At 46.7% G+C, this 11,181-nt stretch overlaps 1 protein-coding gene across 42 annotated transcripts in view; it reads right to left on the reverse strand.

Moving 5' to 3' along the window:
- The window catches only part of LOC138743264 (follistatin-related protein 5-like), a 795,256-nt gene that overhangs the window by 453,676 nt on the left and 330,399 nt on the right, over positions 1-11,181 (reverse strand). For 37 of the 42 annotated variants that reach the window (XM_069898295.1, XM_069898291.1, XM_069898292.1 and 34 more), the window contains one exon: positions 1,228-1,358. In XM_069898295.1, coding sequence (XP_069754396.1) covers positions 1,228-1,353 — 126 coding nt within the window. In that variant the 5' untranslated portion in view covers positions 1,354-1,358. Of the gene's footprint in view, positions 1-1,227; positions 1,359-4,100; positions 4,289-8,594; positions 8,683-8,891; positions 9,182-11,181 lie in introns of those variants that run through there. The other 5 variants (XM_069898317.1, XM_069898318.1, XM_069898321.1 and 2 more) reach the window with 5 other exon arrangements.

Genomic DNA, 11,181 nt, shown 5'->3' on the forward strand with positions numbered 1-11,181 from the left:
CACCAACTGGCAGTGGAAAAGTAAATGAGACTCATACTTTTGAAATCTACAACCATTATTGATTTTGTCACAAAGTTCTGTTATCGATTTACTTGTTTGAATAATGGGGGAATTAAGGGTAGTAGGTTCTCAAGTGAAGCTGAGTTTACAGCCAGATCAGCCATGATCTTATTGAATGGCAGAGCAGTCACAATGGGTCAGAAGGTGTTCTTCTGCTCCTTTCTCTAATATTCTAATGCAAGCATAACCCAGTTAATTGAATACAAGTTAAACATTTTGCAGCTTTAATTCAAAAGCTGATTAGTCACTTTTTTTGGGAAGATTCAATTTCTAACCATTTATTTATTTATTTTTAGGTAGAACTTTCTGTGCTCTGAGTTTCCCATTCATCTTAATGGAGGTCAGCAGCTCGTATCTTACGTGGTGCATTTGGATCTTGATCTTAATGAATGGTGTAGCATTCTTGAAGGTCCTACTCATGTGACCACTTCTTGTGTTCTAATAATGAATGAGACCATCCATCTGTTGATTTGTAACTTTGTGTTAATTTTAACCCAATTCTGAGTGGTATAGCCATTTTTAAGACTCGCAAATATAGTATGGAAGCTCTTAGGAAAAAAAATAAGGTGACATATATTACAAGTTTAAAGTTTTGAAGAGCCAGAAACCTGATAGTTCATGACCTTCCATAAATCCCTTCACCAATGACTATTTAACAGTGAACAGCTACTTGAAGGCTCAAGCAAAACTATGACCAATTGAACAGTTTGTAGTATTTAACGAGGCACTGATGGGTCAGCTATTAACTCACTCTAGAACTGATGGGCAGAAACAGATTTTCTGCATTATTGAATGCAAATTAAAGCACATTGAAAATTTAAAGCAAATAAAAATCATCCTAAAGGCATAAAAACAAGAACATCTGCAGATGCTGAAGTTCAGTGCAGTACACCAATTTTACAGCCCAAAACTGGTTACTTCTTACTTCCTATGGATGCTACAGAGCCTGCTAAGTTTATGCATCACATTTGGGTATTGCATTCATCCCAAAGGTAGCAAATATACAAATTCATTTTAGACCCACAAATCCATCTCATCCACATGCAGGGTGTTGTTCAGTGGTCGAGTCACAGATATTGCTCTAATACTGTTCTAGTTATTTTGATATTGCTCCATATGACAATGTCTTTCTGTATATAACCATTAACTGTGTATGAACAGAATTACCTCTTCTTGAAGTGCAGATCCATGTAGGAAAAGCTTCCTGGGTCTTTTCTTTTCCAACCATCCTTCTGCCATCACCAAGCATATTCCAATCAAGGAAAGAAATGGCCACCACACTTTGGACTTCATTGGATCTAATATGTCAGAAAGTCAAGTCATATTTTGCCATTTCATTGTTTTACATTTTTTTTTAATGAATTTTGTTTTCATTTTATTTAACTGTTGATTATTCCAAAGATTGTTTATTAATATACAAAAGGCTAAAGCTTCATCAGTATCTCCAGAGACCTTCAACATGATATGGGTATCTATTATTTTGGGATAGACATGCCAATTAAAATTTCAGTACTACCCAATGGCTTCAAGCATTACTGCTATTGACCTTGAAATGGGCAAGGCCAGGCCATTGTGTGGGCAATCTTGGGTTTGAAGGGGATGGGGAAAGTGTTGGGCAAAGTAGCAGATGCCAATGAATGAAGGGGCAGGTGAGATGTAGTATGTGATTGGGAAGGATTGTCGAGAGATTAGCCGAAGGCGTTTGCTGAACTGAACAAAAAGGTTGATGCAACGGGTTCCCGTTGCTGCACTGACACTGCCAAGGGAGGTCCCTTTGACATCATATTGCTGTAGAACCAGCAGAATAATGAAAACATGGCTAGGCTGAGAAAACTCAAGGGCATGCTTACTTGAGGCCTAGTTTTCCCCATCGTTGCGCATTGAATGGGGAATGATACTATGCACACAGAAGTTGATCCGAGCAAATACACAAATCAAATTTCCATCAAAGAAGAATGTATTCCATTATAGGAAAATGGAGTTTCATACAATTACTATGTCTAGACAAAAGGTTCTAAAAACCATCATAAGAGGCATAAAGCGATTTTGGGAAGCCATTTTAGAGTTTGGAGGCCATAAAGCTCAACTGGGAGAGACACAAAATATAACAATATTTTAAAAAATCATCAAAAATTATGGTTAGCATAAAGGGTGGCAATGGTTAGCACAATGCTGTTACAGCACGAGTAACCAGGACAAGGGTTTGAATCCAGAGCTGCCTATAAGGAGTTTGTACATTCTCCCCACATCTGCATGGCGCTCAGATTTCCTCGCTTCCTTCAAAACATACTGGGAGTGTAGGTCAATTGGATGTAATTTTACGGCACAGGTTCATGGCCGAAAAGGCCTGTTACCGTGTTGAATGTCTAAATTTAAAATTTAGACATTTAAATTTAAAAAAGGAAAACAAAGACGTATGTGAAATAAAGGTATTTTTGAAGTAATAAAAAACAAAACAGGATATGACTAAATGGCAAAGTTAATAAAATGACAAAATACCAACAATAAATGGCACTTGAAACTGGGGAAATATGTCAACAACTGAGTCTGAATGAGTGGGAGAAATGATAGGTCCGATAAAACATCAGTTGTCAAAATAAAATCCATAGGAGAAGAATAACATAATCAATTCAAGCTGCAGACTGCAGTACCAGCATAATGTTTGAGAGGGAGTTACCACATTCAGTGTCAGTACTGAGAATTTATAATATTTAGGGTCCCTCTGCAAGATTTCCATCTCCACCATTAAAGGAGAAATAGGCTAAGTTAGTGACTCCACTAGCCACATTGTGTGGCTTTGTAGTTAGCTCAGTCTTGCATTCGAATAGGCATTTCAACAATTATTGTGTGAAATAATGATTCAATAATTACAATCAATTAGATGCAGTTTGAACTGGAATTAGTGTCAAACAGGTAAAACCCCGATAGCTTATTTTGTGAATTCATAAACTTGTTGATTATGTACGTGTCAGATCTCGGGGTAATCAAATAAAAATAGGTGATTTACAGGTGAAAAAAACATGATTGGTAGTAATAAGATCGGGAGAATGCTGGGTTTGTGGTCTTTTGAGTAAGCATGGAGCAAGATTAAAGCAAATCAGTTTCGTAGAGAATTCCAAGATCCACAACAGATGGACTACAAAATAAACACTAGGCTTGGAGCAGAGAAATACAGGATGTTGACAAAGATGATTGACGAGTAAATACCAGATGGAATTGAGCAAGAATAGGGAGAATTTTAAATTGCTTTGCTAGGCAAAGGAACTAGTGGAATTTAATGGAATGGGTTGGATGAACTTGAACAATGCAATGTTCAGCCAGCCACTACACATTATAATAAAAACAGCAATTTAATGTATGCATATGTTAAAATGCAGGTCCAAAGCTCTGACTGAAATCAATTTCTTGATCTATTGGGGAAATTATGGAAATCGCCATAGCAATGATGTAAACACATCTTCCAGCAGAGTTCTGGTGAGCAACTTTATACATTGGTTTGGGTACAATTTTTTTTTTAGAAATTCCTTTTCCTTGCTCACTCCCATTTGGGAAGGAAGGATGGTGCTTGGAGGCAAAATATTTAGGACACAGGCTGAAATAAAACATGAATGGATATTTTTAAAAAACAAAAGGCAAACTGTTGTAAATTATAACAGATTTCCAAACGCCAAATTGATACACATTTTAAAGTTTAAAGTAATCTTTCACTCTATTTGTTCAATGACCTATTATGTGAAAGGAAGCTCTCTTCAACCAAAGAAACATCTCGCTTAAATTTGATCTCAAATTTGCATCCTAAAATCCCACAAGAGAGAAAATTGGCAAACATTGCGATTCCCCAGATTCCAAATATTCACCTGCACCACCTATATAATTATGCATAGACAATACGATGTATTCTTTCCAGATTCTATCTTATTTGGATACCACCCTTTCTAGATACAACGCAGGTCGTTGCCCCTGCGAAGCATTCTGGAGTTAGAATGAAGAGCCAACGTGGAAACAAACGCAACTACAATTCTCAAAGGTTGAAATCTCACCAATAAATGATTCCATCGGAAATAGACAATTATTCCAACTCAACCAAAAATAAAATCGCCATAAGTTAAATTTTGGAATTGTTCAATTAATTAAACATTAATAACCCGTTTGTATAGGTTTCTGGTTGCAAGAAAGCTCCCGCGTCCTTTTCTGGTCAACAGCGCCACTCAACCCTGCAGAGTCGCAAGCTCAGCTCCAGTAGCTGTCGGGAACCAAGTTTGACGAAGAACAGGAAGTTAGCGGAAGATTATGCAGGAGGTGAGCCAGTGCCGAGGGAATATAGTGGTTCCCAAAAGAAGAGAGGGCTGAACTGCTACAGGAAAATGGTTCCAAAGGGCAACGTCAACTCCACCGCATTTGAAGGATGATGGTATCAGAGAAGGTGGCTAAAAAAGAGTTGATCAAAGGCCGGGCCACATCAGGAACGTCTAATGAATTGTCCACAACCTCAACTTCCTCGGCACATCCAACATAGATTCCCATTCAAATATGTTCTCGCATTCATAAACACACGCAGGTTTAGGACTCGCCTTGGAAGTTCAAAACCTTGGAAGCACCACTGCAATTTCACGTCTGGCTTTATTAATTGAAGTCTGATTGACGTTGCTGAAGCGGGGCAACTCGTTAGGAAATTGCATCCAGCCCCACCACGGTGACCCCCTCCTCCATTCCACCCGTCTCCCCCCCCCCCCCCACCCTCCGCTCCACCCGTCCCCCACCCCCTCCCTCCGCTCCACCCGTCCCCCACCCCCTCCCTCCGCTCCACCCGTCCCCCACCCTCCGCTCCACCATTTCCCCCCTCCCTCCGCTCCACCATTTCCCCCCTCCCTCCGCTCCACCATTTCCCCCCTCCCTCCGCTCCACCATTTCCCCCCTCCCTCCGCTCCACCATTTCCCCCCTCCCTCCGCTCCACCATTTCCCCCCTCCCTCCGCTCCACCATTTCCCCCCTCCCTCCGCTCCACCATTTCCCCCCTCCCTCCGCTCCACCATTTCCCCCCTCCACCATTCTCCCCCCCCTCCACCATTCTCCCCCCCTCCACCATTCTCCCCCCCTCCACCATTCTCCCCCCCTCCACCATTCTCCCCCCCTCCACCATCTCCCCCCCCCCACCATTCCCCCCCTCCACCATTCTCCCCCCCTCCACCATTCTCCCCCCCTCCACCATTCTCCCCCCCACCACCATCTCTCCCCCCACCACCATTCTCCCCCCCTCCACCATCTCACCCCCCTCCACCATTCTCCCCCCCTCCACCATTCTCCCCCCCTCCACCATTCTCCCCCCCTCCACCATTCTCCCCCCCTCCACCATTCTCCCCCCCTCCACCATTCTCCCCCCCTCCACCATTCTCCCCCCCTCCACCATTCTCCCCCCCTCCACCATTCTCCCCCCCTCCACCATTCTCCCCCCCTCCACCATTCTCCCCCCCTCCACCATTCTCCCCCCCTCCACCATTCTCCCCCCCTCCACCATTCTCCCCCCCTCCACCATTCTCCCCCCCTCCACCATTCTCCCCCCCTCCACCATTCTCCCCCCCTCCACCATTCTCCCCCCCTCCACCATTCTCCCCCCCTCCACCATTCTCCCCCCCTCCACCATTCTCCCCCCCTCCACCATTCTCCCCCCCTCCACCATTCTCCCCCCCTCCACCATTCTCCCCCCCTCCACCATTCTCCCCCCCTCCACCATTCTCCCCCCCTCCACCATTCTCCCCCCCTCCACCATTCTCCCCCCCTCCACCATTCTCCCCCCCTCCACCATTCTCCCCCCCTCCACCATTCTCCCCCCCTCCACCATTCTCCCCCCCTCCACCATTCTCCCCCCCTCCACCATTCTCCCCCCCTCCACCATTCTCCCCCCCTCCACCATTCTCCCCCCCTCCACCATTCTCCCCCCCTCCACCATTCTCCCCCCCTCCACCATTCTCCCCCCCTCCACCATTCTCCCCCCCTCCACCATTCTCCCCCCCTCCACCATTCTCCCCCCCTCCACCATTCTCCCCCCCTCCACCATTCTCCCCCCCTCCACCATTCTCCCCCCCTCCACCATTCTCCCCCCCTCCACCATTCTCCCCCCCTCCACCATTCTCCCCCCCTCCACCATTCTCCCCCCCTCCACCATTCTCCCCCCCTCCACCATTCTCCCCCCCTCCACCATTCTCCCCCCCTCCACCATTCTCCCCCCCTCCACCATTCTCCCCCCCTCCACCATTCTCCCCCCCTCCACCATTCTCCCCCCCTCCACCATTCTCCCCCCCTCCACCATTCTCCCCCCCTCCACCATTCTCCCCCCCTCCACCATTCTCCCCCCCTCCACCATTCTCCCCCCCTCCACCATTCTCCCCCCCTCCACCATTCTCCCCCCCTCCACCATTCTCCCCCCCTCCACCATTCTCCCCCCCTCCACCATTCTCCCCCCCTCCACCATTCTCCCCCCCTCCACCATTCTCCCCCCCTCCACCATTCTCCCCCCCTCCACCATTCTCCCCCCCTCCACCATTCTCCCCCCCTCCACCATTCTCCCCCCCTCCACCATTCTCCCCCCCTCCACCATTCTCCCCCCCTCCACCATTCTCCCCCCCTCCACCATTCTCCCCCCCTCCACCATTCTCCCCCCCTCCACCATTCTCCCCCCCTCCACCATTCTCCCCCCCTCCACCATTCTCCCCCCCTCCACCATTCTCCCCCCCTCCACCATTCTCCCCCCCTCCACCATTCTCCCCCCCTCCACCATTCTCCCCCCCTCCACCATTCTCCCCCCCTCCACCATTCTCCCCCCCTCCACCATTCTCCCCCCCTCCACCATTCTCCCCCCCTCCACCATTCTCCCCCCCTCCACCATTCTCCCCCCTCCACCATTCTCCCCCCCTCCACCATTCTCCCCCCCTCCACCATTCTCCCCCCCTCCACCATTCTCCCCCCCTCCACCATTCTCCCCCCCTCCACCATTCTCCCCCCCTCCACCATTCTCCCCCCCTCCACCATTCTCCCCCCCTCCACCATTCTCCCCCCCTCCACCATTCTCCCCCCCTCCACCATTCTCCCCCCCTCCACCATTCTCCCCCCCCCCCTCCATCCTCCCCCCCCCCCCCCCCCCTCCATCAACTCCGGTTCATCCAGACACCACGTTGACTTGAACTTGTCCCTTAAATGGCAGGTGTAAATGATCTCGCACCACTCGGTGCACAGTGAAGACAGCAGCTCCACCGAAGGACAAAACAATAGTTGGCACAAATGGCATTTTAATTCCTAGCTCACCGGCTCAAACACTTAGATTTGTTATGGCACATACATTTTTGCTCGGTGTTGCTTCTGGGCATAGATTTCCAAGAAGCCCAGTCACCGGTGATTACATGAAACACCTAATTATTCTCACCGACAAACTACAGCCTGAAATAACATCCGAGATTTCCATGTTCAAACGCACCAGCCGGTGGCTACTTTTACCGGTGGGGAGCAATGCGGGACAGTACTTTTTTTGGGTGACCGAAAGTGTGTTTTCAAAGGGGGTTTCCACTCAAGTCCTGCGGGTCGGAAACCTGGGCTGGCGAAGTTGCCCGACCGGCGCGGATCTGTCCGCACAGCCCAGCCTGCAGGTCCCCGTGGGGAGTGCGCCACACTCTGCGCACAACTGCAAGGCAGCGTCGCTCCAGGACAAGCGCCCCCCCGAAACTCCGGCCAGTCACCGGAGCTCATCCAGCAAAGCACCGAGGGGCAAATTATACATTTGCGAATGGCCTCGCCTCAAAGGATACTTGAAAGAATCGACTATTTTTATTTTTTTTATATATAAAAGTTGTTCAAAAACCAAAGCAACTCCACGGTAGACAAGTCCAGAGACATTTGAAACACCACTGGCTTCCACTGCTACATTCAATATTGGACAGAAGATTTAATAGTTCCAAAAGTTGCTGCAGTTTCGGTGGATAATGATGCTCAACTGTTTTCTGACAGTTTGATGGCGATAAATTCTGCCCCCAAACAACACACACAAACTATTCCAGAATTGGAGAGCCAGGGTTCCCCAGGTTTCTCGCTTAAAGGGGGCTATTCTAGTTCAGGGAATTTCCTGCACCAGCTTTATAATGTGACCATAGGTGTTAACTTCGTTGAGCCTGCGTTGTATTGAAGTACGTCGCATGGCAAACCTTCCCAAAACCGGTTTGGGTGGACACGACGGGCGGAACAGCTTTAAATGGGCAATAGCGCCCGTGGTTCAACAGCGCTCGCTTCCGAAGAGAAACGAAAGCTATGCCATCTCTGAACAGGTGCCGAAATATCGAGGGCAAACTAGTTCCCGGCAGGGAAATCTGTTCCCGCGGCGTCTTATCGTTTAAAATTACGGCCACCTATAATAAATGGAAGCCATTGGCATGCATTTTTTTTATTAAAGAATCTGCTTCAAATAGAGCAGAGAAAGGGGAGGGGACATTTTTAATAAAAGAACCTGGCAAAATGGAGATTAGATTGGATTGTTTTTGGATTCAACCAACCTCAATGGACCGAAGATCTCCTGTGCTGTATCTTTCAGTAATTCCAGCGGGAATACTGTCCTCTATAGTTTGGATGCTCAGAAGAACGTTTCCGTGGGTCTGTTTAGAGTTAGACTTTGGGATTATTAGCCATTCCAAGAGCTCTACGAGATTCGTGCCCCGCAAGTCAAACAAGATTGTCTAAAAAAAAAACCATGTCTATCGTAGCCGTCCCTCTTTTTATGGGAATATAAATACGTCTAAACAATGCAGAGAAGCCGATTCATTGATCGTGATCATTGCATTTCTGAGTTTTACCTGCAACAGTCCGCAGTCACAGGACGAATCCAAGACCGGCAGCCCCAAATGAGGAAAGGAAAACGTGAAGAAGTCCTCGCTTGCTGCCCAAGAAGTATTCCGGGACGAGCAGAGACCCGTGCGCAGCGAACGACCTGCTTTGGGCTCAGGGTCGGGATCGGCATCAGCACCACGCTTTGCAGCAGCGGGTCCCACCTCCACTCCTCGTCTTTATGCTAACACGCGACACAGCTCCGACACACCCACGAGTGCTTGCCAACCAATGGCCGCAGTACCTTGTGTATCTGCGTGTACCTTGTTTCGCTACTATCCACGGACTCGAATGGAGGTCGAAGCTCGGTGTTGAGAACAATTAGAAAAGCAGTTAATACCAATCTCCCACCAGTAATTTTCATGATTTGCTCAATAAATTCATAATCTAAAGGTGTGTACGTGAAGTTTTACTGATTTACTTATTTGATGGTAGAAACTTGCAGTCACACATGGCAAATATTCTTTAATAGCATCTGCCACCCTTTCACCCCTCATGACACTTAGGTTGGAGGAGCTGTGGGTGGAGCTGTAGATTGTTGAAGGTGACAAGAGGACGTTCTCAGGATGCAGATTTGGCAGAAAAGTAGCAGATGGAGTTCAATCTGGCAAAGTGTGAAATAATGGATTTGGCCAGACGAACTAGAAGGATGAGTTCGGTTACTTAAGAAGGTGGATGAACAGAGGGACTTTGGGGTTCAAATCCATACAACCCTCAGGATGTTGTGCACGTGGATAGGATAGTTAAGAAGGCTGGGCTTCATTAATAAGGGGATTGAGATCAGGAGACGTCATGTTGCAACTCCACAAATCTCTGAGAAGACCACACTTAAGAGTGTGGTCACCTCATTCCAGGAAGCTGTGAAGAAGGTTCAGAGGAGGTTTACCAGGATGTTGCTTGGATTGGGAAAAAAATGGTTAGCAGAGCTGGGACTTTTCTCTTTGAAGTCTAGAAGGATGAGAGGAGACTTGATAGAGATGTACAAGATTACAAGAGGCATAGATAGGGTGGACAGCCAGAACCTGTTTCCTAGGGCAGGAATAGGAAAGTTTAGGGGAGATATCAAGGGTAAGGGCTTTTTTTTTTGGTTTATCTATTTATTTTACTCAGAGTCGTGGGTGCCTGGAATGCCTTGCCAGTGATGGTGGTGGAGGCTGAAATATTGGGGGAATTTAAGAGACTCTTAGACAAGCACATGGATGAAAAAAAAATAGACAGTTACAGGGTAGGATGGCTATAGTCCTTTTTTTTTAAAAAAAGGACTATATGGGTCAGCACAGCATCAAGGGCCAAAAGGCATTTGTTCTATGACAAATGCTGGGATAGAAGGTAATGTTCTAAAGACTGCTAAAATTTGATGGGGAAAAAAGATATTATTGCTTAAACGTCATTACATTATCCATATGGTAACAAGAATCGGGGAATGTTAGTGTTGTGCTGAGTTGTTGGATTTAGACAATGGATGTAATAATTCTTTTAATTTGTATAAAATAATGATAGGATAGGATATATAAAGGGGATTTTAAAGTCAAATGGAATGGTGCCAGGATAACAATGTCTCTCAAGAGGGAGAAGAGTCAACACATCAATGGGACTTAAGTGGAAAGAGCTTCAGTTCTTGGGAGTAAACATTTCTAATAACCTGGGCCTGCACCAGCAACTTTGGCAATGACAATCAAGAAAGCATTCTAATGCCTCTAATTTCTTTGAACACAAAAAAAGTTTGGCAACATTTACAACTTCATACTTGCTCATTGCGTCACAGCATATTATGGGTACTGCTAGGCTCTGCTCAAGATTGGAGGAAAGAACAAAGTCTAGCATATGCAAGAATAAATGGAAAACAAATTGTGGAGAAGACAGAGTCTGCAGACAGGTGTGGATAGGTTGAGTGAGTGAGCAAAATCTAGCAGATGGAGCACAGAACCTCCCTGCTGGAGGTCATCCACATTTGAAAGTGAAATAATAGAACGGTTTATTATTTAAATGGTAAATTTGAGTCAATTGCAAAAAAGTTAGTTTGTGGGTGCAGGAGAGAACCCAAAAAAAATTCATTCCCTATGGTAATCAAGGCTCACATGCCATTTAAGAATATGGAGATTCTGCTGCAATTGTACTGAGCACTAATGAGGCTGCGCCTGGAGCACTGAATGCAGCCTGGTCTCGTTACTTGAGAAAGGATAGAACTAGAACAATACAGCACAGAAAACATGCCCTTCAGCTTTTCTAGTTTGTGCAGAATTATTATTCAGCCTAGCC

Source organism: Narcine bancroftii, chromosome 9 (assembly GCF_036971445.1).
Source record: "Narcine bancroftii isolate sNarBan1 chromosome 9, sNarBan1.hap1, whole genome shotgun sequence".
Lineage (NCBI taxonomy): Eukaryota > Metazoa > Chordata > Chondrichthyes > Torpediniformes > Narcinidae > Narcine > Narcine bancroftii.